The sequence below is a fragment of the Ailuropoda melanoleuca genome, chromosome 13 (assembly GCF_002007445.2).
Source record: "Ailuropoda melanoleuca isolate Jingjing chromosome 13, ASM200744v2, whole genome shotgun sequence".
NCBI classification, from domain to species: domain Eukaryota; kingdom Metazoa; phylum Chordata; class Mammalia; order Carnivora; family Ursidae; genus Ailuropoda; species Ailuropoda melanoleuca.
In genome coordinates this window covers 4,794,540-4,821,173 of record NC_048230.1, presented here as the reverse complement: position 1 = coordinate 4,821,173, position 26,634 = coordinate 4,794,540, and the positions used below count along the sequence as shown (strand labels likewise).

Below are 26,634 nucleotides of genomic sequence, written 5' to 3'. Positions count from 1 at the left end.
GCGGCGGGGGCGGGGCCATCGTAGGCCCCCGCCCCCACACCCCCGCCCGCGGGCAGCGCTCGCTTGCCCGGCGGACACCCGCCACGCCCCCCACCACAACCTACGCGGGACGGGGCTTAGACGGCTGGAGGCGCCCCAGGCACCAGGCCGGTTTTATGGCCTCACCTCGGCGCGGGGACCCAGGTAGCTGGAGAGTCAAGGAGTCTGTCCCTCCCGCTTCCAGGGGACCATCCTCACACCCTGTCGGACAGAAAAGTTGTTTCGGTTGCCTGGCCTCAGGTGTCTCCCCGGGTTTGCTTTAGTTACCTGGCGCCTCAGCCTTGACCGGAAAAAGCCGGTGGGGGAGCGTGGAGGGGAGAGGTGAGTGGAGCGTTTTGGGACGAGGCTTGGTGGGTCCGCGCGCGTAAGCCCTGCGTCGGGGGTGGCCTGAGCTGGAATTTAGCCTCTTCGGAATTTCTCGTGTTTTCCTGGGTCTTACCTCAGGGCCGCTACAAGTGTACGGGAATGACAGCTAACCAGTATTGAACGTTTATTAGGAAACTGACACTGTTCCAAGTGCTTTATTTATATTAACTCCTCTAATCCTCCTAAGGACATGTGAAGTAGGTGCTGTAAATACCACCCTTTTGCAGACAAGAAACTGAACCCTAATGAAATTGGCAGAGCCCCGCCGGTGGTAACTGGGAGTGTCGAGATTTCAACCCATACCGTCAACCAACTACAGGACTGTATTCTCCTGTGAGCTTGAATCCCCTCCGTGGGAAATCTAGCTGTTGAAGGTGGACTTGATTTTTGGAAACAGCCTAACGGTAAGTAGAGTTTATGATAAAGTGTGTTCATTGCAACAGTCATTGTACCTTATTTACACTCTGAAGTCTTAATGAATTTGGAAAAGGAAATCATCCAAAGAGGAGGAACTATAATCTGTCATGAACTGTTGGGCTCTCAGGGGATGAGCTCCTGTAGAACCCTGTGGTCTGATACTATAGCCACTACCACATGTGATTACTGAGCACTTCAACTGTGGCTAGTCCAAATTGAGATGTATTATAGGTGTAAAATACAAACTGGGTTTCGAAGACTTTGTATGGAAAAAAGAATGTAAAATACTTTTTAAATATTGGTTACATGTTGAAATTATATTTTAGGTATATTAGGTTAAGTAAAATACATTAAAATTAATTCCACCTGTTTCTTTTTACCTTTTTAATGTGGCTACTAGCAAATTTAAAATGATTTATGGGGCTTACATTGTACTTCTATGGGACAGCAGTGCCCTAGAAACCTAACAGTCCCAGCCTGCAGGCACTATGGATAACAGTTGCTTGAATGGAAAACTGGGAGAAAGACCAGGTAAGAGCACTAACTTGAGCCTGGGGTTTCCCAAGACTCAGCAGAGGGCATCCCAAGGTGTATGTACTTCTGGTCAATCAAAAAGATTCAGCAAATGAAACAAGGGTGGAAAGTGGCAGAAACAAACAAACAAAAACCTAAGTGCTACTGGTAAAAGCTTGTATCATAGAAATGTGTGAATTAGAATGCTTAGTCCTTGCTGCAGTTGGTATGTCAGAAGCTACATGAGTACCCAAAATGATATGGTACTTCCAGCAGCAAATCAGGAGGGATATGGAAAGGTAGATGAGTGGGAAAATACCATTAAATAGGTAACATAAACAGAATGTTTGCTGGTGTCATTTTGCAATTCTTAAATTTGGTGTTTTGCAAATTGTAAAAATAACAGATGCCTGTTATAGCAAGTGAAACAATGCAATGCAAAGATGTATTAAAGGCAAAGCCTCCTCCCTCCATTCTACCTGCCTGAGATAATCAATAGTGTGTACACCTTTGTAAAAACATATGCATACATACACAGATTCTGTATGTCTCTTTACACACATTCCTCCCCCCAATTAATGTATAGAATGGGGTCTCTGGGATTGAGGGCTACTGTCTTTATTTTTCTCTACTTGTACTTACTCCTTTCTCCCCTCCATTTTTTTCACATTCTCTCTCTCACACACACACACGGAGGGGAAGAAGGCATTGCGTTCTTTACAAAAATGGCATCATTTCTCACACTTCTGCATTTTTTCTTCCTCATTCAATGTCTTGTAAGAGACTTTTCTCTCTCTCTCTTTTTTAAGTAAACTCTACTCCCAGCATGGGGCTTGAACTCACAACCCCAAGATCAGGAGTGGCATGCTCTACCAACTGAACCAGCCAGGTTCCCCTTGTATAGACCCTTCTACGTCAGCTGATATAGATGTAATTAATTGATTTATCAATTCATATTCCTTGCCCTTTTTTTTTTTTAAAGATTTTATTTATTTATTCGACAGAGATAGAGACAGCCAGAGAGAGGGAACACAAGCAGGGGGAGTGGGAGGAAGAAGCAGGCTCATAGCGGAGGAGCCTGATGTGGGGCTCGATCCCAGAACGCCGGGATCACGCCCTGAGCCAAAGGCAGACGCTTAACCGCTGTGCCACCCAGGCGCCCCTCCTTGCCCTTTTAAAAAAAAAAAAAAATAGGGTTTTTCTCTGTTCTAATTTGTACGAGTTTTGTGTGATAGACCCTATCTGTCATCACAATACAAATTTTTTTTAGCTCTGTTTTTGTCCATTGACCTTATTAGTGGTATCTTTGGCCCTACAAATAAGACTTTTATTTTTTAAGATTTTATTTATTTATCAGAGAGAGAGAGCATGAGTGAGAGAGAGCACAAGTAGGGGGAGCAGCAGGCAGAGGGAGAAGCAGGCTCCCTTATGAGCAAGGAGCCCAATGCAGGACTCAATCCCAGGACCCTGGCATCATGACCTCAGCCTAAGGCAGACGTTTAACCAACTGAGCCGCCCAGATGTCCCCACATAAGACTTTTATGTGGTCGAGTTTTTTTTTTATTTGTCTTTTAAGACCATCTTGATTGAGTCATTCATTCTTCAAATTTTTATGTAAATGTTTTTTCTTTTATAGTGCTTTCATTTTCTGTTTTGGTTTAGGTGTATCCTCCATCCCTTGATTGTAGATCTAATCTCCCAAATGTTCTTCTAAAATTTTTAATGTTTTGATGATCACATTTAAACCCTTAATGTATCTGGGGCACCTGGGTGGCTCTGTCAGTTAAGCGGCTGCCTTCCACTCAGGTCATGATGCCAGGGTCCTGGCCCACATCAGGCTCCTTGCTCAGTGGGGAGCCTGCTTCTCCCTCTCCCTCTGCCTGCTTCTCCCCTTGCTTGTGCTCTCTCTCTAATAAATGAATAAAATCTTTAAAAAAAAATCTTTAATGTATCTGGACTTAAGTTTTTTGTTTTTTTTTTTTTTNGGGATCACGCCCTGAGCCAAAGGCAGACGCTTAACCGCTGTGCCACCCAGGCGCCCCTCCTTGCCCTTTTAAAAAAAAAAAAAAATAGGGTTTTTCTCTGTTCTAATTTGTACGAGTTTTGTGTGATAGACCCTATCTGTCATCACAATACAAATTTTTTTTAGCTCTGTTTTTGTCCATTGACCTTATTAGTGGTATCTTTGGCCCTACAAATAAGACTTTTATTTTTTAAGATTTTATTTATTTATCAGAGAGAGAGAGCATGAGTGAGAGAGAGCACAAGTAGGGGGAGCAGCAGGCAGAGGGAGAAGCAGGCTCCCTTATGAGCAAGGAGCCCAATGCAGGACTCAATCCCAGGACCCTGGCATCATGACCTCAGCCTAAGGCAGACGTGTAACCAACTGAGCCGCCCAGATGTCCCCACATAAGACTTTTATGTGGTCGAGTTTTTTTTTTATTTGTCTTTTAAGACCATCTTGATTGAGTCATTCATTCTTCAAATTTTTATGTAAATGTTTTTTCTTTTATAGTGCTTTCATTTTCTGTTTTGGTTTAGGTGTATCCTCCATCCCTTGATTGTAGATCTAATCTCCCAAATGTTCTTCTAAAATTTTTAATGTTTTGATGATCACATTTAAATCCTTAATGTATCTGGGGCACCTGGGTGGCTCTGTCAGTTAAGCGGCTGCCTTCCACTCAGGTCATGATGCCAGGGTCCTGGCCCACATCAGGCTCCTTGCTCAGTGGGGAGCCTGCTTCTCCCTCTCCCTCTGCCTGCTTCTCCCCTTGCTTGTGCTCTCTCTCTAATAAATGAATAAAATCTTTAAAAAAAAATCTTTAATGTATCTGGACTTAAGTTTTTTGTTTTTTTTTTTTTTTAAAGATTTTATTTATTTATTTGACAGAGATAGAGACAGCCAGCGAGAGAGGGAACACAAGCAGGGGGAGTGGGAGAGGAAGAAGCAGGCTCACAGCAGAGGAGCCTGATGTGGGGCTCGATCCCATAACGCTGGGATCACGCCCTGAGCCGAAGGCAGATGCTTAACCGCTGTGCCACCCAGGCGCCCCTGGACTTAAGTTTTGTACATGATATGAAGGAGGGGTCCAAATATTTAAAAATACTTGTACTTTTATTTTTTAAGTAATCTCTATGCTTAATATGGGGCTCGAATTTACAATCCCAAAATCGAGTCGCATGCTCTACCAACTGCACCAGCCAGGTACCCCAACACTTATAGTTTTTAATTTTAGGATTAGAGATTACTCATTTTGTAAAAATCCAAATACATAACCCAAATCAGCAACTCTAGGAAGAATGCACCAGGCAGTTCTAAGTGAACTCAAGGATGAAACTGTGGAATTAGTAGCCCTGCTACAATTAATGATGTATGTGTGTATGATGTGTATGATGGGAGTACTGAACAAAGGAGGCAGTGTAACAGCTGCTAATCAGTGGGGCTCCATAAATCAGCAAAACTCATGGAAATAATGATATGTTCTCAGAATATAAGCAAAACCAAATTATAGGGAATAAGGTAGCATGCTTTTTAGTAAATAATCATTCCTGATTAATCTATTAGAACTCAGCAGTGTATTAGTTTGCTAGAGTTGCTATAACAAAGTACCACAGACTGGGTGGCACAAACAACAAAAATTTATTTTCTCACAATCCTGGAGGCTAGAAGTCTGAGATCAAGGTGTCAAGAGAGTTGGTTTCTTCTGAGGCTTTCCCATTGGTTTGTAGATAGCTGTTGTCTCCCTATATCTTCACTTGGTCTTCCCTCTGTGTGTCTGTCCTAATTTCTTCTTTATAAGGACACCAATCACTGGATTAGGGCCAACCCATATGACCTCATTTTAACTTAATTATGTCTTTAAAGACTATCTTCAAATACAGTTACATTCTGGAGTACTGGGGTTTAGGCTTCAACGTATGAATACAGGGAGGGGGAGTGCAGTGGAGACACAATTCAGCTTGGATGGGGATTAATAATGCAATGAATATGATTTTATTTTGAAAAAGTTTTGACAAGATTTTTACACTGAAGACTATTTAAAGAAGTAGCTAAGGAATTGTGATTACCAATTTGTTAAATCAGTGAACAAATGAACACACTGATATATGGTAAACTTAGAGGTAAGAAACAATGAGTAGAACTACAAAGACACTTTTCTAGAAGAATATAAGGATTAGGGTTAAGACTAATCTTACATTTACATTCTTAGAAAAGATAGAGGGGAGTACAGCATAAAATATCCATACTGATAGGTAGGTATATCTGATTTCTTCTAGGTAATGAGAAAGCACAAACTTAAACGATGATATCAGGTTGTATATAAAAATATTTTTAAGTGAATTTCATGTGAATAATTAAAAAGTATTTTAATTATAGGTCAGTGATTCTAAATAGGGGTGGAGGATGGCAGGAAAAAATGTCTTCCAGGGATGAGCATATCAGAACTGGGGGTGAAGACAGTGCTTTTTCAAATTATACTTTCTGAAACTTTGATTTTCTGTCACCCCCTCCACACTACCCTGAGAATCACTGCTGTAATGCCCCACTGACTGAATAGAGTACATTAAAAATGTCCACATTTGATAAATAATTCAAACTACACTTACATGATTATGGTCCCAAAGCTACCTAATATTACCTAAGGAAGGGACCCTAGTGACATGTCAACCATGTCCAAAAGACCTTAACCCAATATGCTGCTGTGACCAGAGGGGCTATATAATGTTAGGTGACCTGAACATTAATTAACACTGGACCAGACACACAATATCATAAAATCATCTACATCTGCCCTTTGAAAAAGCATCACGGAACTCTGAAGCCCATTCCCCACAATCAAGAACCAGTGATTATAACCCCTTCATTTTATATATAGGAAACTAAGATCCAGAGAAGTTAAAATAACTTAACGTAAAGACTCTGAGATAGTTATTGGTGGATCCAAGTACCAGTCTAATACTCTTAACTTCTTTAGAAACCATTAATTCCTATTTCTAGTATTCAGGGGTTTTATCCAATATGCAGTTCTCGTCACTACAACTTAAAAAAAAATGTAGTAAAGCTAAAAAAGTGTCTAAAGGGAAACAAATGAGATAATCAAAAGAATTAATGTTACACTTATTTATTCATTTATATCCCAACCTTGTTCCAAAAAGGCTTACAAAGTTGCAGATACTATAGTAGGAAAAAAGATTAAAACAGAAAAAAGAAAATAAAGGTGGAAAATGAAGATGGAACCAAGAATATGGCTAGCATACAAAATATACAACATGAAGTCCTAAACACTTGCTGGAAGTGGACTGCAAATTAGGCTCTAAGTGGCCATGCACTGATATGAAGAGAAAAATACAGTCTGCTGAATATTTAGTCTCTTTAAGGTAAAAACCAAACAGCAATTCAGGAAAAGCACAGCTGGGTCCAGAGGAAATTTCTCCCATGCACACTTAAATGGAACATTATGAATTGTAATGAATACCCTTTAATATATCTACAGCAATTAAATTTCATAGGGATTTTCCTACAGATTGCCAAAGTACAATCCAGAAAAAGCAATTTTGCAGAGGCCAAAATGCCAGCTATGTACAGGGAAAATCTGGCTTAATCCAGGGAACAGAATTAGTAAACACAAGTATACAGGGTGTTCCAGACTCTCTTTGGTCTGTAAAGACAGATCACATATAACTGAAGAATAATAAAAATGAAGATTTTGAAGGGCCCATGGCTGGCTCAGTCAGAAGAGCATGCGACTCTTGATCTCGGGGTTGTGAGTTTGAGCCCCACATTGGGTGTAGAGATTACTTAAATACATAAACTATTTTGTTTAAAAAAAGTTTTGAGGGGCGCCTGGGTGGCACAGCGGTTAAGCATCTGCCTTTGGCTCAGGGCGTGATCCTGGCGTTATGGGATCGAGCCCCACATCAAGCTCCTCTGCTATGAGCCTGCTTCTTCCTCTCCCACTCCCCCTGCTTGTGTTCCCTCTCTCGCTGGCTGTCTCTATCTCCGTCAAATAAATAAATAAAATCTTTTAAAAAAATAAATAAATAAATAAATAAATAAAATTTTGAGAAGTTAGTTTAAGAAAAATGAAAAGAAGTCAGTAAAGGCCAGAAATATATACAAATTTAAGATCCAGATGATTTTCCTTACTAAAGGAAAAGGTTCTTGAAGTACATCTAGCCTTAAATCTTAAGGTTGACATCATGCCTCTTAATCCCTTGGTTGGCCCATCAGAAATTGAATTCTAGGCTATCTAGGGAAATGATCAGTTTAAGAATCTTGTCTTTTGAAGAGGTTTTGTTTTGGAAAAAATAATGCAATAGCTATACCAATCAGCCCTAGAAAAGACATTTAACCCGCATTTGTTTTGGTTCCTGTTCCTCACATTCGGCTATTAGATTCACTTTGGAAATTTTTAAAAATTAGATTTATTACAGACAGGCTCTGAGCCCCAAGATCGTATGTTTTAGCTGCATATTTAGGGGTTAAAATGCCAGCTTATGAGACCTTTGAAAAACATTCATACTGCTTCCAGAAACAAGCCTATTAAAAACACATAAATAGCACCTTGAGACCCCATGAAGTGTCATTATTGCTCAAGAAAGCAAATATGGCAGGGGTGCCTGGGGTGGCTCAGTCAGTTAAGCATCCGACTCCTTATTTTGACTCAGATTATGATCTCAGGGTTGTGAGATTAAGCCCCGTATCAGGCTCTGCACTGGGCATGGAGCCTGCTTAAGATTCTGTCTCCTTCTGCGTCTCCCCACTCCAATAAATAAATAAAAAGAAAGAAAGGAAATGTGGCAGAGAGACAAGGAACAGGAAAAGCAGAATAAGTCTCTGGCTGAAAGCTTCAGGGTATGAGCATTGGAGAAAGGAAGCAAAGGAAAAGGTCAACACTCTGATCTGAGATGTTGATTAGGGGGTGGGGAGGGATCGGGCCAATTGTGGCTGCCAATAGCAGAATGCCCAAGATTTGAACTCTGGTCCAACAAGTAGAACAGAATGGTAAGAGGCTATAGATTAAAAACAAACTGGATCATAAAAGTGGTCATACTGAGTTGGCAGTGGAGGAAATCCTCAGGTTCCCAGATGGGCCCCAATCTACAGTAGAGGGGCTCAAGCAAGGCTGGGATGGACCAGGCAGGACTTCAGGTTACAGTCAAAATCCTTGAAAAGCATGGACTCCGATGAACTGGGCTGGGTAGCTTCTGTCTCCATGACAAAGTTCACTGGCTGCTTCCGTAGGAGCTCTGGGTCAAAGGCCACACCCCGAAAGAAAGGGTGGACCTGGAAGTGATGCAAGTAACGTAGACGATGGAGGGGATTCTGGCACAAGAGCTGAAGGCAAATAGAGCATGAAGGATGAGGGACTGGGATAAGAAGGGGGCTAAACAAAAGCTGGAAAAGGAGAAGTTCATGAAGCTGTGGAGGGCAGGAAGAAGAGTCCTAGAGAGAATTTGAAAGAGAAACAGGCTAATTTGGGGGCAAAGGTGGGAATAAAGGTGCTGTATTGGTAAGAGAGTAGCACTGGCCCTCTCTCTCTCAGAAGTGACCTGTTATAGATGGGGAGGATATTTGAAGGATGAGAAACTCAGAACTGAAATTTAAAGTGCTGGTTAGAGGGCAAGTGGTGAAGTGGTACTCGATCAAGTTGGAGCACACCCCCACCCCGGCCAGATTATTACAGGAATGGAGAAATATCACTTCAGTGATAGGGAAAGGAGAGAATGAATGGTTTGGTAGTCAAGAAGGAAAATAGTGTTCACCCTTACCTCATGGAGCAGGAGTGAGAGCTCCTGGTTAAGAGAAGCTGGGATCTCAGAATCATAGTGGGTCACACTTGCCAACATGGCCACATGATCTCTCTCTGCAGCCACTGGGAACTGAGTTGGGGAGGGGGGAGCAGTGTCATTGCTTGATAGGAACGAGGCAAGATTTCCTAAGGTCTTCTTCCCACTACAGGCAAAGAGAGGAGCTTTGCCCAACATCCCTACCATTCTCTCACCTTCCCAGTTGCCAGGGAGAGAAGCAAGACACCCAAGGACCACCAATCAGCAGCATGGTTGTAAGGCCCTCCACTCAGGACCTCTGGGGCTAGATTTGAAAGACAGTTGTTACTGACATCAATTGGCTAGATTTCTGCCAATGCTTACCCACCAACTTTAGCCCCTCTCTCACCCATGTATTGAAGAGTTCCACAGATAGTATAGGCGCGGGCTCCCTGGGGCAGGTGGCGGGACAGACCAAAGTCTGTCAGTTTCAGATGGCCTGTGAAAGATAAGGCAACAGCACCATTCTGTTCCTCCCCTCATCAGCCATGACTTATTCCCAAACTGAGGGTCCTCTCATTCTGGGGCTAGGAAAAGAAAAGGACTTACCTCGTTCATCCAGAAGGATATTCTCCATCTGAAAAATCACAGGTGAGAAGTTATTAGTCATCCTCTTCCTTTCAACCCTCCTTCATCATGTGTACCTCCCAGCTGAGGAAGATGCCCTATTCAGCATTCAGGCCTATGCTTTGATGGCCCTTGCCCAAATCCTTAGCACTCATGAGGCCCCCAGGGTCAGCTGTTCTCAGCTCCCCACTGCCTTCTTAGATCTGTTGGAACTTCTTACTGAGGCCCACTTCAAAGAAAAAAGCACTTAACTCTACCTTCACATCTCGATGGATGATGCCCAAATCATGGAGATAGCCTGTGGATGACAGCAAACATGGGGCATGCTGAAGCTCTCCTGTCTTTCCCGATTCCCTGGTAGCTCCCATCCCATTCCTATCCCTGTTCTTTGACCTCCATAGTTAGTATCAAATCTCTTCTCTCTGCCCCTCCCTCTTAATTCTTCCCTCATTTCCATTACCATTCTTGTTTCACTTACACAGCACCAGAACCAGTTCAGCGGCAAAGAGGCGGATGGAGGCCTCAGCAAAGCAGCCAACAGAGGACCACAAGGAGTACAGATCTGTACTGCAGTAGCTGCACACTGCAAAGCAGCAGAAGTCTAGGCAATACTTGTGGTTACTGTGCCTGGGCTCAAGGCATTGCAGGCCTGTTGCCCAAACTGATGCCACCTGTTGTTCCCTCTCCCTTTGGGAGAGAGAAGTGCTTTGAGAAGGGAAACAGGGCAAAGGGAGAACAAGCCAAAGGGATGGGGAATCTCAGGTGGGGAGTACAAGAGAAGGATTCTTGGGAATGAGGAAAGGCCAGTCACTCACTAATGAAGAGGTGCCGTTTTCCCTGCCAGCTGTCCCCCAAACTGTGTACAAAAGGATGGTTGATCCGTTGCTAGGAATGAAGAAAACAGGAAGTTAGGGAGGAAAAAGGTCATTGAGGATCAAGGCAGTCAAGAAGTCAGGATTTACCTGATTGCGAAGAAAAGGAGCTGCTGCCCCACCTCTCAGTTCATGTGAACTAAGTAGGGACTGCCTGCCTGATAATCCCCAAACTAGCATGATACTGGGGAACACACTAGGACATGCTGGACAGATTTCCATGGAAGGACCTAGAATTAACAGCTGATAACTACTTTTCCCAGGATCCACTTTGGTTGAAGCAGAGGAAGGGGGCAGAACCAGGAAGAGCAGGGCAGTTGGACAGGAAAGGTACTTTCTCCACCTGTGGTTTAATTCTTCCTAGGATCCACTCCTGGGGTCTGTGCATACCTGGATGCTAACCTCCTCTTTGCACTGCCTCAGGATGTCCCTCTGTAGGACCTTTACCTTGGGCACCACCTATAAAAGGAGAGGAGTAATGACTCCTACAGGTTATTCATGCCTACCAAACCTTTCTGAAACCAAGATTGGAGACAGGGACTAGAGAATGATGTGGAAGTGCCTAGGTCCCTACCTTCACTGCAAATACTGCTTTCTGGCCACAATCTAGCACCTTGAAGACCGTTCCGAAGGAGCCTTTAGCCACAAGGCCTAAAATCTGTACAGAGAAATAGAGAATAGCACAATTGAAACTCTGGCCATTCCTAGATGTCTCCCCAAGACTGAGACCCCTTCCAGGGACTGACCTACCTTCAGCTGGTGATGCCCCCTAAGGGGCCTAATGGGAAACTCCGGCAGAAAAAGGTTGACGAACTGAGGCACTGGCCACTCAGACAGAGGCTTCTCTATTAGCAATGGGGCCGGCTCCAAGGGCTCCTGGTGTAGGCACTGATGCCCCCGTAGTCCCCACAGCTCTTCCACACCTGACCTGGTAGTCCCCACACCTGACCAGAGGCTCTTCCAGCCTCGGACCCAGGGACCCCGGATGTTGCCACCCTGCTGAGAACCAAGGGAGCCACTCTAAACTTCTACCCTTAAAGCATTACAAGTTCTGCCTATCTTAGAAGACATATCCTCAAATTGTAACCTTAGGGATATGTTTTTGAGCACCAGGCAAAATTGCCATTACCCTTGCTTTGGGCCAAGGCCTAGATTTCCTGAACATGATTCAAATCCTCTAGGAGAGCAGTATTTGGACATTTTCCCCTTGAGGCATCAGAGATTCAGCCTGAGCCTCTTGGTACAGGGTTGGGATATTTTCACTAACATTCTCCTCACCAGTCAGTTCCCAGGCCTTAAGCCCATGCCCCCTTTACCTCCCCTAAACAGGCTGCCAGAGCCCCACCGCCTACCTTGTGAGAAGCAGCCACTGGGGCATGTTGCCCCTGCCGACAGCTCACTGTTCCCATCCAAAGCCTCTGCCTCCTCTCCTCCTGCTAAACCTGCTGTCCCAGTTACATAAGCAATTCCTGCCCCTGATGCTACATTACATAAGCTCCGCCTCTTCCTTGCTATTCATGACTAGAGATGCAAGTTGATGCAGCCAAACCCCACTCTTATCCCCATATCCTATCCCCCCCATCCCAGTTAGGAATAGGCTCACAGCCAGCACTAAAATGTGCAGAGACCTATTAGGAGGCCAATGTCAAACCAGAGCTGGGAAGCATCTGTGATATAGTTTCACAGAGGAGGGAAGAGGCCATCCTCATTAGAGTGGTAGCTAGAGGATATGTCTTAGGTTGATGGTTGATGGGAAGGGAGGGACACAGGTGGAAACCCATGCACTTAACACACCAAAAAAAAAAAAAAATCAAATTTAAAATATATATTTTTTCTATTTAAGTCATTTTCTCACCATTCTCCAGGGCATACCCCAAGGGAACCCATGGCTAGCCCTGGCACCTATTGCCATCTTCCCAAGTGAACCTGGCACAGACTGAGAAGGGCTGATTTCCCCCCGGAACCCTAATACCTCTCATACAAGGCAGTGGAATGAGGAACAGGAGATCGGCTCCTCCCCGCAACTTTCTAGCACAGAGGGAGAGCAGTTACACTTAGAAATATATATGTATATATTTATATATAAGTCTATAAAAATTTATCACACTTGATCAGAACTGTCCCTCCCACCCTTTCAGTTGGCTCCAGTGGAACCAGATCCTGATCCCAGGCCCATTCCCTGGGTCTTGCTCTCTTGATGCCTCTCTGGCCCTTGGCCTGCTGATCAGTGCGAGGTAGAACTCAGCATTATTATCCACCATATTCTGCAGGGAACAGGCCAGCTGCTAAAAGAGCAGTGCCTCTCCACAGTACCCTGTGGGCTCCTGACCCCCCACAAATCCTGATAGGTAAAGGGAAGTGCCTCCCACCCCACAAGTCCCTGGGGCCTGAGCCAGAGTCAGATCCTGTACTGAAGCCACTCTTGGATGCTGGATCACTTGCGCCTGCCAAAGATGGACTTCTTGCCAGGGTTCTTGTTGCCCGCACTTAAGCCGATGAGGAGCCGGGCTTTCTCCTCCTCTTCCTGCTGTTGCATGTTGAGGTCTGATTTAGTTTCTAGCTTTCCCCGGACCTCAGACCCTGTTGCAGGCTTCAGCCTTAGCTTCTCTTTGATTACCTGATAGGTTAGAGAGGAGTAAAAGGGAAGGTAAATATTAGTGGTACAGGCAGAATAAATCAATGTGAACCAAGTCAATAAATATTTATTAAGCTTACATGCAGGCACAGTGGGGCAATTCAAATTATAAAATGATCTCTGCTTTCAAGAAGCTTACAGTCTAATTAGAACCCATTCTGAACCTGAAGTTATGTCAGCCCACAGTTTCCTAAAAATCAGCTGTTAACATATATGAAATACTCAGTAAACATCTAATTTAATCATCTGACCAAAGTCATGGAGAGGGTAGGGACAGAAGATGCTCACTTCATTCAGCTGCCCATCCCCAAGGTACTTGTCCTACCTATGTCCTACATGGAAATGCACCTGAGCACAGGATCTGTTTGCCAGCCCCTGCTAACCAAACAGCCATGAACTCTGCCGGAATACCTGGGCAACCAGGGCTTTGCGGCTGTCCCTCTTGACAGCCATGGCAAAGTCTAGCCATGTCCATGTGTTGTTGTGGTACTCCAGACAGGGCAGCACCAGGTTAAGGTCACCCCAATCTACACTGTTCTTCTCACCCTGCGAGAGGAGGGGGAGAGGGGAGAGAAAAGAAAAATCAAAAAATGTATCAGCTGCCATTTTTAGTTCAAGCAATATCTGAGTCAAGCCTAGTGCTTTCCTACAGCAGATACTGATTTCCCTTTACCTCATCCTGTAATGGTACTGACTCCTGAAGGCAGCAGAGGGAACAGCAGATTACCACCCACAGACCAGCTTCACAAACTAGACTGTTGTGCCTAACTTTAATCTCTGATCTTATCTGGTTCCCTTCTGATCCTGTTCTAGAAAGTACTAGGGAGGAGCAGACCTTGTAGCTGACGCACAGAGGAACCTGTGGAATCTTTATGTAGATGAAGGAGTTGTTCATGGCCGCTCGCTCTTTCATCTTGTCAATATCATCCACAGGGTGCTAGGAAAGGCAGGAAAGGAGTGTGAGTCCCTGAAACCATCAGAAGAAACTTAGGACCCCAAACATCTCCATCTCCTTTCATCCCTGGAAAAGAATGAAGAAATTCCCAGCTGGCCCCAACAGAGAACCCCAAGACTCTCCCATCTCTCCATCATCAGGGGCATATGTGGTACCTCAGGTACTTTCCGAAATGACCTCCTGACGCCAGAACTCCGATTTAAGCCTTGTGCCACACCCTTCCCAGGACCCAGCGGGGCTGCATCATCTGTTGCAATCAGCTGCCGAGGCTTCACCACTGGTATTCCTATGAAAAGGCAAGCATACCCGCTGCTATCCTCTTTCTGAGGCTTTAGCTATCTCTGGGGCCACTACCCCAGTCTTCTGGAGCTCCGCCATAAAAGTTCTCACCAGTAGTCACCAGTTTGGACTTATCTTCTTCATCTCCAACCTCATCATCTTCCACACTTCGGCCAGGAAAGAAAAAACCCATTATTCTATGGAAGAACTGGTGTGTCAGCTGGATGGTGAGAGGCACCACATTTACCTAAAGAGGAAAAAGGCTGAAGAAGCAATTAAGCTCAGACGTCATCCCTCAGTTTACCTACCCCTAATGTAGCATAATAACACACAGATAGCTTTTGAGTGCCCTTTCATTTCTGGATCCCCAAAGGACTGTATACTAACCTCAAAGTGTTCCTTAACAGAAATACCCCCAACAGGGGGCCGCACTTTGCTGAAGAGGCGGAGCGCCAGCTGTCGCCCAGACTGGCAGGAGCTCTGGGGCCGCAGGACTACCTATAGGATAAAGAGTGATAAATCAACCCTCAAATCCATTCAGACTAAGAGGAAAAACAATGGTCTTGCTAAGCTGGGCAAGGTTTCAACCCCTCAGATCATCACACTGCTTCCCACACTGGATTTATGTCGAAGGACCCTTACAAATGCCCTATGTTAGGGGGCGCCTGGGTGGCTCAGTTAAGCGTCCGACTCTTGATTTCCACTCAGGTCATGATCTCAGGGCCATGAGATCTAGCCCTGTGTCTGAGCACAGAGTCTGGTTGGGATTCTCTCTTTTCCTCTCCCTCTGCCCCTCCTCTCTTTCTCTCTCTCTCTCAAATAAATAAAATCTTACAAATGCCCTGTTAGAAAGCATGAGAATGGGGCAGGAATGGGGAAATAAGACTTGCCTTATAGACCGCATTGGGGAGGAGGTTATTCATAGTGAACCAGCCCAACTCCAGAAGATGTTCTGCTGTGTCATCAGACTTATTCACCTATAAAAAGATTTCCCACCCCCCCGACCCCATATACTATAATAAGCCCTTCTCAGGAGCTTGCTAGAGAATTGCTACATATCCTGTTTTCACTTTCTCCACATGTTTAATCCCAACCTTTGGTATCCCTTTCAATTTTATACAGTCAATTCACCCTTTAAACCAGTGTTTCTCATGGGCACCACTGGTGAGGGCACTAAGTGCCAGCAGCACTTCCCAGTCACTGTGATATTAAAAAATGGTCTCACATATTTCCAAACTCCTGGGGAAAGGGTGTGGAATAATGAATCATGTCCTCCCCTCCCTGCCATTGGTTACTTATTGCAGGAAAGCTGAATGTCAGTATAGAATTAACAATTCTATTCCAAGCTGGACTTGGAAGATTATTTCCCTCTGGGCCATATTTCTAGGGATAATCTTATTCAATGAAAGAAGCTTTTGATCAAGCTCATCTACATCTGGGTTATTTCATAGTACAAACAATTGTGTCTAAGGGGAACTATGCTCATGTTTCTATCATCATTAATACCATCATCAGTAATCATATAATAATCAGCCCCTTTGTATCTCTTTCTGTAAGTTAAGACTCCTGAGATAGGTCAGTGCCTCTCAATACAGCTGCCTTTGTATGACTGTATATACCCGATACCTTGCTGTAGAGGAACCGCTGCAGCTCCAGTTCAGCAATTCCCAGCTGTCCATCTTCCTCTGTCAAGCGCCATCGTGCCTGAGCAAAGTAGAACTCAGTGCGACGGACCACACTCACATCTTCTTGTTGCTTTCGCAACTCCATCTTATTGGCCTGTTGCAACTGGAAGTCCTTAAAACACCTATAAATGGACAGGAGGGCCAAAGCCAATAAGGGTAACAGCATCTGAGTTAGGGTGGGGTGGAGTGCTCTAGAATGATGCAGGAGGTAAACCCAGAGATGGACCTATTTTGGAACAGGTATTCCCTAAATTTTTTCCACTGGATTCATTGCTCCTCACACCCAGGGCCTGGGAGAATAATCCCATCTTTTAGTTCCACGGCAGCTGCTGCTTTTTTTTTTTTTTAAGTAAGCTCTATACCCAATGTGGGGCTTGAACTCATGATCCTGAGATCAAGAGTCACATGCTCTACTGACTGAGCCAGCCAGGCACCCCCCACAGCTAATAAAGTAGTCTCTGCTCACTAATAAACCCCTACAATTGTATCTGCAATTGTGCTCCTTACTGATCAACTTCAAGACATTTTATTTTCAGTTCACCTGCATGTAGCAAGGCCACAGAAGTGATCTTTCCAAACCATCTGGTTTTCTCCTTTCCTAGGAGGTACTCTAATGAAGAGCCAAACGAAGGGCTCTCCTATTCTCAGTCTTTTGGCCAAGTCCAGCCAGGCTCATTCAGAAAGTCCCCAAATCTGCATCAGCCTTTGATGATGCACACTAGACCGAAAGACTATCATAATACAGGTAAGGAAGAGAAAGCAACCCTAGCTGGGCACTGGAAAAAGCCAGGGAAAGAATGCTGTGGCACCTGATGAGGATATTAAGCTCTTCGCTTTCCAGCTGTAGACTGGCCTTCTCCTGGTTTAGCTGCAACTGAAGCTTTTGGTTCAGGTCAAGCAGGTTCTCATTCTTGCTGTCATCCTGCAAAGACTAGGGAGCCAGGGCAGGAGAAACTGAGACTAGATCTCCCTTGTCCTAGGAGAACACCCTCCCCTCAGACTGCCCTGGTAACTACCTTCATGATAGAATATATCTGCTTTTCCAGCTGCCGTATCTGGGCCACATGCTGCCGCACAGCCTCCTGTAGGTGTAATATGCTGCTGCGCTGTTCCTCAGGATTGCTGGAGATCTCAAGCTGGAACCTGACCCGCTGCTTCTTCTCACTATGCTCCTGAAAGAATGGAAAAGGAAATGAACAAAATTTTTTAATAGACAAGTCTTGCAGTAAAGGGAAACAGAGAAAGTAACAAGGAATATGGATCTCTTCTGGAAAGCTTACTTGTATCTATCACCACTGGTAGCAAGTGTAAGGGGCAGGCCCATGCAGTAGTAAAGATTTCGCAGTAAGCCAGTCCCACAGGGTTGGGATGGAGGTGACAGTGGGGACTAGTTACTGCTTTTAGAGGTATCCAAGTGACTGAGTAGAGAACTGACCAAGAAAAACAATCAAGTAAACAAGCTCTACAGTCTCGGGAACACTCAGACCTTTCCTAGGTAAGTGAAATTGCAGTGGTTGCTATTGACTAACAGAGGATGTACCAACCACAAGGTCCTTTTTCGTTTTGAAGCATGGCTTTTCTTACTGGACCCCAAAGAAAGCACAAGGTCTGTGGGCTCCCGTGAGGCTAACTGGCATTCTATAAGGGCTCATGCTCACCTTCCGCTTAGGTTCTACGTGGAGCAGCAGGTTGTTGACAATGTCCAGGATCATGGCATACTGAGCCGGGTTGGTGGAGATTTCCAGTTCATGATGAATAAGGGTAAAGGTATCCACAGCCCCTACATAATTGTTAGCAGCTAAATAAGAAACTCAAGTTTCTCTAAATATCTACTCTATCTTCTAACCTGTATTTGGAACCACTCCTGTTAGTTAACCCCACAGAAATGGATTAGTGAGAGAGGCTCATGGGTAGAAATATGTTTGCTTATTTTAGAATCAAACAATACCCATTCATCCCAGTTCCCTCCAAGAGTACAGATTACCCTATTATAGCAGAACTTACATAATGTAGAACAATGTGAAACCGTTAATGCCCAGTGCACAGTGGGACTTCTAATAACACTACTGACTCAAAACCACTAAGGAAGTAACTACTTTCACAAGTTCCCTAGTCCCTTCTAAAAGCCTTTCAAGCCCTGAATACCTTCCTGTTTCTTTAGGAGATCTTCCTTTTCCTGGTTCTCATGGACTTCAGGTGGTTTAATCTGAGTTGCCAGCTCAGGATCAATGTCATGGCTGTAACTAATATAGTACATTCGGCAGCTACAGCGTGAAATGATCCGTTGGACTTGCTGGGCTTGTTGCGCCTCAGCTGGCTGGTTCCAATCTGGGAAGAGGTGGGAAAGAGATATGAGACATTCTCAACAGACGTATTGTAAGAGCCTTCCGGCTACGTGTGATGGCTAGGGAACTCCAGACACTTGCTTTTAACCTGGCCTAACACAAAATGGTCCTACTCCAGCATATTAATCTTAAGAGTATGTAAGAAAATGCACATCTGCTCCTAACCACATGTTGGGGAACAAGAGAGAGCTGACCTGTGGTGGTGGTAACCATGCCTCCCACTGCCTGCCCGCTCTCCATCAGCTCCTGCACAGAATCCAGACTACGCTGCCGGTGCTCCTCGATATTCTTTACCTGAAGACAGAGATACAGGCACCTTTAACTCCTGGCCAACTGGGTCACAGATCTCTATGATGCAAGTAGTTACACTTACTATCCAAACTTCCACTGCCTGTAATAGCTTGAAGGATCTCACAGGGTAGAAGACATACATGACTCTCTCCTGGCCCAAACTACCCAAATTCTCCAAAGCCAAATGAGTTACATGCACATCTGCCAGACCTGCAGGCCTGAGGCCAGAAAAGCAAGCTAAGTTAAAATTATATCCTGTCCTACCTCACACCCATTAGGATGGCTACTATCAATGAAAAAAAAAAAAGGGAAAGTACCAAGTGTTGGCAAGGATGTGCTGAAACTGGATGCCGTGTGCACTGTTGGGGGTATGTCAAATGGTATAATGGTACTGTGGCAAGTATGTCAAGCACAATTCCTCAAAAAATTAAAAATAGAATTACTATATGATCCAGCAATTCCACTTCTGGATATAGACCCAAAAGAACTGAAAGCAGCGTCCTAAAGAGATTTGTATACCCATGTTCATCTGACATTATTCACAATAGCTAAAATATGGAAGCAACCCAAATATCCATTGGTAGATGAATGGATAAGCAACGTGTGGTGTATATATACACAATGGAATTCAGTCTTAAAAAGGAAGATGCTAGGGGCACCTGGGTGGCTCAGTCAGTTAAGGGTCCAACTCCTGATTTTGGCTCAGGTCATGATCTCAGGATTGGGAGGTAATGCCCCTCTATTAAGGCTCTGCATTATGCGCAGAGTCTGCTTAAGATTCTCTCTCTGCCCCTCCCCCTGCCTGCCTCTCTTTCTCTTTCCCTCACCCTTTCTCCCTCTCCCTCCTTCTCTTAAAAAACAACAAAAAAGGAAGATGCTACAACACAGATAAACCTTGAAGAGATTATAGAAAGTGAAATAAGCCAGTCACAAAAAGACAAATACTATATGATTCCACTTATATGAGGTACTTAAGAACTGTCAAAATTATAGACAGAAAGTACAATAGTGGTTGTCAAGGACTAGAAAGGGGAGGTGGGGAGTTATTGTTTAACGGGTAGAATTTCAGTCTTACAAGATGAAGAGTCATGGAGGTGGATGGTAGAGATGGATGAACAATATTATGAACGTATTTAATACCAGTGAACTTTACACTTAAAATGGTTAGAACAGTAAATTTTATACGTATTTTACCACAATAAAAAAAATCGGGGAAAAAATCAAATCATGTTAAGCAAAAAAAATTTCATCAAAACCAATGACTTTCCTACCCACTTTGATATTCACGTGTTTGTATTCTTGCTGTTTTCTGTCTTTAGACAATCACTCTGACACTGTTGCTATGGGGTAAGGGGAATGAATTGTTTTGACTCTCTCTCTGCTAAGCTGAAGTCAAAATGGATAATAGAATGAGTGATATGGGAAGACCATAAGCAAATCTGCCAAATCACAAAAAAATTCATATAGGAAAGGCAAGATCAAAGTGCCCTCCAATTCAGTGAAGGAAACCATAAGCAAAACAAAGAGGCAATCTACTGAATGGGAGAAGATATTTGCAGGCGATACATAAGGAACTCCTACAACTCAACACCAAAAAAAACATTAATCCAGTTTAAAAATGGGCAGAGGACCAGAGTAGACATTTTTCAAAAAAAGATAGATGGCTAACAGAAACATAAAAAGATGCTCGACATCACTGATCATCAGAGTAATGCAAATCAAAACCACTTCACACCAAAATTTCTAGTATCAGGGCTCCTGGGTGGCTCAGGTTAAGCATCCGACTCTTGGTTTTGGCTCAGGTCATGATTTCAGGGTTGTGGGATGGAGCCCCACATCAAGCTCGGCACTCAGCACGGAATCTGCTGGAGATTCTCTCTCTTCCTCTGCCCCTAACCCTGCACACGCAAGCACAAGCACACTTCCCCCCCTCCTCAAATAAATAAAATCTTAAAAAATACAAAAACAAAAACACAAAGTCCCTCCCATCTAAGCCAAAAAACATTCCATTCTAATGCTAATATCACAGCCTGCGGGGGCGGGGGGGTTCATTTGCAAAAGAAGGCATGCCTAAAGAAGCAGAAGCCCAGAAAATGTTAGAGAGATCTTGCATAGCTCATCCTGCCCACCTCTGCCTGAATAGTTAGTATCTTCTGTGCCTACCTCCTGAGACTACTGGTAAAGAGCATGGCTTGCTGGTACCACAGCTGTAGTATGATATATTACATGACCTCTCATATTACCAACAACCTGACCCTTACTTGACCTGACAACTGATTAAATGATTACCTTTTATGTAATTACACCTGAGGTTGCTTGGATTGAGCCCTCAGGTTGCTGGAGTCAAGAAGCACCTGGCAAATGAAGTTATCATATTGGTGCTTAACAGATGTAGTTGGATCCAGTAACTCATTTGGGTGTATCGTGCCCAGCACAATGTGGACACTTCACACCTGTGCAGTAGTAACAATGCAGAATATTGGCTAGGTACGTCTTATCTTATAAACTATTAGATCTCCCAATAATCTGATATTATATCCTAGAAATTATAATGCAAATTGTTTTACCAAGCTGAAAAGAAAATCTACAGCCTAGGGGCGCCTGGGTGGTTCAGTCCTTAAGCGTCTGCCTTCGGCTCAGGTCATGATCCCAGGGGCCTGGGATCGAGCCTTGCATTGGGCTCTCTGCTCAGTGGGAAGTCTGGTTCTCCCTCTCCCTCTGCCCCTGCTTGTGTTCCCTCTCTCACTGTCTCTCTCTCCGTCAGATAAATAAAATCTTTTTAAAAATTTTTTAAAAAGAAAAAAAAAGAAAAAGAAAATCTATATCCTAGTCCCTGCCAACTGCTCACAATTTCACCATCTAACAAAACATTATCTTGACACACACTTAGACCTCCCCTGACATAAAAACTTTTTAAAAATGGTATGATTATTTTCCATCTAAATGAAGCTTTGTATTTTTCAAAGCACTCTCTCACAGGCCCTTTCAATAATTTTGTGAGGGGGAAGTATTAGTCAATTTTACAAATAATGGTGACTCGCTCAAGGGCTCATGACTACTATAATAGCAAAGGTGGTGTTAAAACTCACATAACCTGAGTTCTAGACAAGCAATCTTTCTATTCAACCATACTGCTTTGCTGAAACAATCAACTATCTTTGTAAGAGAAATCAGAGAAAGAGCAGATAGAGAATTTATCTAAAGTTCTCAAAACTTATTGTCTGTTTTCTTGGCTGCCAACTGATTAGTGTGATTTATTAGCAGGGGTCAGCAATCTTCTCAAAAGTAAAAAAGTTCCAACTATTCTAGTGCTGGGAAATGAGAATTTCCCTTGCAACGGAAAAGAATAGCAAGAGATTAAGAAAAAAAAAAAAGCACTATGTGCTCACAGACCCCAAATAGAGACTGCCTACAATTCCTATGTTCAAGGTGTTACCAGCTTCATTATTCTACTAAGCTGGTAGCAACAGGTACTATCAGGAATCTTGCAAGTAGTCTGCTGGAAGGAGCCAAATATGGAAAACTGGGAATATAAAGGGCCTTCCCAGTCCCACTGACTAACCTCTAACCAGAGCTGTCGGCCATCCTGCTCAGTGGGGCTGCTTTCAGTGGTGGCGAAGTACTGCATGCCATCCAGCAGGCAAGTCCAGGATGTCTTTTGCTTCAACGTGTCACCATACCAGGCTGGATGGTGTTGGCACTGCAGCAGCTGAGCTTTGGCAGCTGACACAATGACACAGCCTTCTGTCTCCGCTCCACGAAGAACCATCTATACCACAGAAAGAAGCAGAATCACAGCACAAGGACCACCAGGGAAGGTGAGAAGGTTAGTGAAAGGATGGTACCAATGATTACAGCTGGGTCTAATTCTGGCTTACTGAGTGAATGCTATGGTTTTAGAATGAAAGTGATTATCCTGGATACCTGCTGGAAGGAATAATTTTTCGGAGCTGTCTGCCCATTCTTATTTGGTGGTGGGAGAAGGTGAACACATACTACCTAGCCCAATGCTGGGGTGCTCTGGTAAAGAAAAGTTACCTGGCAGTTAACCAGCTCAATAAGGCAGTTTCGGTTATATATGTCATCCGTCTGGCAGGCAGCAATGCCACACAGCTGGTCACTCACACCTGACTCCTCTTCTGTGAACACTACAAACCTATCTGTCTCTTCAATCAGCTTCTGCAACATGTAGGCACCTGTCAGAGAAACAGGAAGTGGGAAGAAGTCATAATCTCAAAGGGATAGGGAACACATCCAAGGCCAAACTGATCTTCCTTCAATTTCTCTAGAACGCATTCTCCTATCTGCAACTCCAGCCCACCCACTCCACCCTTGATCCCTGAGGGCAAAATAAGGGTTGTCATTTCATTTTCCCTTCAATTTAACAAAAGTAATAGATTCCCAAAAGAAACTTAGAAATGCTATGTATGTGGCAGCATTTTTTTCTCTTAGATGTATCAATCTGAGTTATTCTAGGATCTTTTTTCTTCTCATTTTGCTCCTTCTATTTTTCACTTCATATTATCTTCAATTTTGTTTGTTGACCACTCCTTTCCCCATGAAACCACTCCCTTTGCCATCAGTGCCACTGTGTTCTCATAGTTCTGCTTCCTCTGATTATGCCTCTAAATCCTTTCCTCCCAGGTCTTAGAAAATAAGTATCTACTAATGTCTATCCTTGCCAGGTTCCCCTCTCTTCCTCTTTCTTCTAATGAGTTTGTCTAACAGTGTGTTATGGTTAATAGCAGCCTCCAGAATCTGACTAGTCTGCCTGTATTTAAGATACTATCTCTGCCAGTTTCTTGATTGTGACCTTTGGCAGCTTGCTTTAACCTGTGTCTCAGTTTCCTTGTCTGTAAAATAACAGTAACCATCTCATAAGGTTGTTGAGGGAATTTAATGCTACAACATATAGAAGTATTTTGCAGAGTACCTGCCACACAGTAAGCAACTATTATTATCTCCTTGGCCTTACTTCTTAGCTCTATGATGAAACTCCCAAAATCTTCATCTCTTGTACTAAGCTTTTAGATTTCATCTCCAGCTGTTAGACATTACCTAGATATGCTACTTGCGCCACACATTTCATATGCACGATAACATTTCTACCCAGCCCCTCATCTCCATTCCCACTGTCTCTACCAAGTTCAGGCCTCCATTACACGCTGTTGGGATGCCATAATAGTTTCCTTATCTGTCCCTCCACCTCGTTTCTTCCTCTCCATTCCTCCTCCACAGCACTGCCAGATTTATCTTCCTAAAAATTAAGTCTAATGATGACACATCCCTATTCAAAAGCCTTCAGTAGTTCACCACTGTCTACTAAGTAAGGACCAAAAAACTCCTTAGCCTTGTATGAAAGACCTTTGATGGTCTATGTGCAGCTTTCCTTTCCAGGATCTTCCCTCACCCCTCATCTTAGCTGCTCTTTATGCCCAATGAAACAGACTCTGCTCTCCTTTGAACATATTGAGCTTTACCAATTCTACTCCTATTCAGGATACTCTCTCTGCCTTGAATGCCCTTCCTTCCCATTTCCACAATTTCAAACTATATTAAGCCTTCAAAGTCCAGCTTAAATGCTACTTAATCAATAGCCGTTCCCTGACTGCACTCCCTCCTTCATTCAAGAACTCCCATACACTCTCATTTCTCGCTTGTGACATACACCACTTTTCACCTTACTCTTAAACTCACCATGAACGTGCATTCCTCTGTACTTATTATTCCCTCTCCCTAAAATGCCCTCTCCTTTCTTCTTGCCTGTTGAACTCTTACTCATCTTTCAAGACCCATCTCAACTATCTTTTCTGGGAAGCCTCTCTAGACTTCTCTATGCTGATTTAAATACTTACTTCTTGAACATTCCTACAAAGCACTTCCATAATGAAATAATAACTTACATGTCTACCTACTAGTTTCTGAGCTTACCCTCATCTTTATATCCCTAATGTCTAGGGTTATGTCTGGCACATTATATATCCTCTATAAGCTAAAATGAATCTATGACTGAATGAGTGGTTGACTGAATGAACAAACTAATCTTAGCTCATCCAGAGATGATAAACTACTTGTTGCGGCAAGTAGAATGTCTTTCATTTTATACCTCTCACTGAATCCAGCACAGTGCTTTGTGCCTGTTAAGTACTTGATATTTGTTGAACAAATTAATTCATCAAACCACAAAACAACTCTTTAATCCTTTCTTTCCCTTATTCATCCTGTTTTGACCCATCACTCCTTCATAATCCTCTTCTTGGCCACAGGATCACACCCTTTAAATGCCCCTATATCATTGCTATGTAAGACTGAGGTGGCCTGGGGCGCCTGGGTGGCTCAGTCAGATAAGTGTCTGCCACTGGTCCAAGTCATGATCCCAGGGTCCTGGGATCAAGTCCTGCTTGGGGCTGGAGCAGGGAGCCTGCTTCTCCCTCTCCCTTTGCCCCTCCCCTCAGCTCCTGCACACTCTCTCAAATGAATAAAATCTTAAAAAAAAAAAAAAAAAAAAAAGACTGAGGCGGCCTAGTACGGAAAAACAATAGTTTTCATCTCTACACCTAGATGGAACCGTCTGTGATTTAGTCCTTCCCAATTCCTGTCCAATTCCGTGTCCATATTCTACACCTAACCCTATGAAGTCTCATCTCCCCCAGCTTACCTCCTGATGACCCCTTATCAGGCTGTCCACTAAAGCTGGGAGTGTTGACGGGAGGTGGGGCTGGGGCACTGGTCGGAACATTCTGCTTTGGCTTTTTAGCTGGCATCCGGGGTTCAATCTTTAACCCCTTTAGGGCCTCAGTTGAGAGATTACGTTTGAGTACTGCTGCCTTTTTATAGCCATCGTATAAACCAAAGGCAATGTCCCGATTGGTGGTTGTCCAGGAAGCCCGTAAATCTACCAAGTGCAGCTGGTGTGTATGAAAGGCAGGATCCCCAACTCGAGTAGAGAGCTCCTAAGAAACAGGTAAAGAACCACAAAGTAGCATGGAAATTCCCACAATTTCTCCTGAACCACAAATGTAGAGACAAGAAAACAAACTTGTTGAATAAGCAATATATTCCTGGGGCACCTGGGTGGCTCAGTTGGTCTGCTTTTGGCTCAGGTCATGATCCTGGAGTCCTGGGATCGAGTCCCACATCCGGCTCCCTGCTCGCCAAGGAGTCTGCTTCTCCCTCTCCCTATGCTCCTCTCCCTGCTTGTGCTCTCACTCGTTCTCTCTCAAATAAATAAAATCTTTATTTAAAAAAAAAAAAAGGGGCGCCTGGGTGGCACAGCGGTTGAGCGTCTGCCTTCGGCTCAGGGCGTGATCCCGGCGTTATGGGATCGAGCCCCACGTCGGGCTCCTCTGCTGTGAGCCTGCTTCTTCCTCTCCCACTCCCCTGCTTGTGTTCCCTCTCTCGCTGGCTGTCTCTATCTCTGTCGAATAAATAAATAAAATCTTTAAAAAAAAAAAAAAAAAAAAAGACTCTCCCCCCCGCCCCTCCCCCCACCTAAAAAGAAAAAAAAAATCTGTTCTGGGAGAGGTAAGACAACCCTGGAGAAAGAAAAACTAAGTGGTTTTAATGTGTGTATTAGACTATACTCAGACTATATCCACTATATTTTAAATGGTTCAGAAAATTTCCACATATGGCTTGCCTAGCTGTCTCAGTCAGTAGAGCATGTGACTCTTGATCTCAGAGTTGTGAGTTCAAGCCCACCTTGGGCATGCACCCTACTTAATTAAAAAAAGAAGAAGAAAAAATTTCAACATAAAATTTTTCCTTAATTAGGGGGGAACCGCCCCCCCAGGAAAAAACTTTTACTGTTTCCTAAAGGGCAAGAGACTATCTTTACGGG

General features: G+C 43.8%; 2 protein-coding genes and 1 long non-coding RNA gene across 8 annotated transcripts in view; 1 reads left to right on the top strand and 2 right to left on the bottom strand.

Annotated features, from left to right (window-relative positions):
* Nucleotides 1-36: 36 nt before the first annotated feature.
* LOC117795455 lies at nucleotides 37-17,321 on the top strand. 2 transcript variants are annotated; one of them, XR_004619483.1, is made up of 3 exons: nucleotides 37-360; nucleotides 633-809; nucleotides 17,205-17,321. It is a non-coding gene; the product is annotated as an uncharacterized LOC117795455 (long non-coding RNA). The 2 variants fall into 2 exon arrangements; XR_004619482.1 differs by lacking the exon at nucleotides 17,205-17,321 and adding an exon at nucleotides 14,173-14,590 and having other exon boundaries at nucleotides 38-360.
* On the bottom strand, nucleotides 7,368-12,013 carry RSKR (ribosomal protein S6 kinase related). The gene is made up of 12 exons (XM_034640273.1): nucleotides 11,957-12,013; nucleotides 11,355-11,600; nucleotides 11,179-11,262; nucleotides 10,995-11,063; nucleotides 10,548-10,617; nucleotides 10,211-10,315; nucleotides 9,990-10,030; nucleotides 9,715-9,742; nucleotides 9,515-9,604; nucleotides 9,342-9,430; nucleotides 9,109-9,219; nucleotides 7,368-8,674 (listed from the first exon to the last, which is right to left on the bottom strand). Exons 1-12 carry the CDS (start codon nucleotides 12,011-12,013, stop codon nucleotides 8,453-8,455), a joined length of 1,212 nt encoding a protein of 403 aa, XP_034496164.1. The 3' UTR covers nucleotides 7,368-8,452.
* The window catches only part of KIAA0100 (KIAA0100 ortholog), a 27,839-nt gene continuing 14,205 nt past the window's right edge, over nucleotides 13,001-26,634 (bottom strand). For 3 of the 5 annotated variants that reach the window (XM_034640261.1, XM_034640264.1, XM_034640265.1), the window contains 16 exons: nucleotides 25,453-25,747; nucleotides 22,833-22,990; nucleotides 22,357-22,563; nucleotides 18,698-18,797; nucleotides 18,304-18,486; nucleotides 17,817-17,938; nucleotides 17,175-17,330; nucleotides 16,968-17,089; nucleotides 16,100-16,280; nucleotides 15,364-15,450; nucleotides 14,861-14,971; nucleotides 14,585-14,720; nucleotides 14,350-14,480; nucleotides 14,075-14,176; nucleotides 13,651-13,785; nucleotides 13,001-13,221 (listed from right to left, as the gene is read on the bottom strand). In XM_034640261.1, coding sequence (XP_034496152.1) covers nucleotides 13,039-13,221; nucleotides 13,651-13,785; nucleotides 14,075-14,176; nucleotides 14,350-14,480; nucleotides 14,585-14,720; nucleotides 14,861-14,971; nucleotides 15,364-15,450; nucleotides 16,100-16,280; nucleotides 16,968-17,089; nucleotides 17,175-17,330; nucleotides 17,817-17,938; nucleotides 18,304-18,486; nucleotides 18,698-18,797; nucleotides 22,357-22,563; nucleotides 22,833-22,990; nucleotides 25,453-25,747 — 2,409 coding nt within the window. In that variant the 3' untranslated portion in view covers nucleotides 13,001-13,038. Of the gene's footprint in view, nucleotides 13,222-13,650; nucleotides 13,786-14,074; nucleotides 14,177-14,349; nucleotides 14,481-14,584; nucleotides 14,737-14,860; nucleotides 14,972-15,363; nucleotides 15,451-16,099; nucleotides 16,281-16,967; nucleotides 17,090-17,174; nucleotides 17,331-17,816; nucleotides 17,939-18,303; nucleotides 18,487-18,697; nucleotides 18,798-22,356; nucleotides 22,564-22,832; nucleotides 22,991-25,452; nucleotides 25,748-26,634 lie in introns of those variants that run through there. The other 2 variants (XM_034640263.1, XM_034640262.1) reach the window with 2 other exon arrangements.

Excerpts from the sequence above, each read along its gene's own strand:
- RSKR (XM_034640273.1), bottom strand. The coding sequence starts at position 12,013 with ATGGGAACAGTGAGCTGTCGGCAGGGGCAACATGCCCCAGTGGCTGCT. Across the intron at positions 9,605-9,714 it reads TATCCTTCTGGATGAACGAG|GCCATCTGAAACTGACAGAC; the intron begins GTAAGTCCTTTT and ends TATCTTTCACAG. Across the intron at positions 9,220-9,341 it reads TCTCCCTGGCAACTGGGAAG|TTCCCAGTGGCTGCAGAGAG; the intron begins GTGAGAGAATGG and ends TCCCCAACTCAG.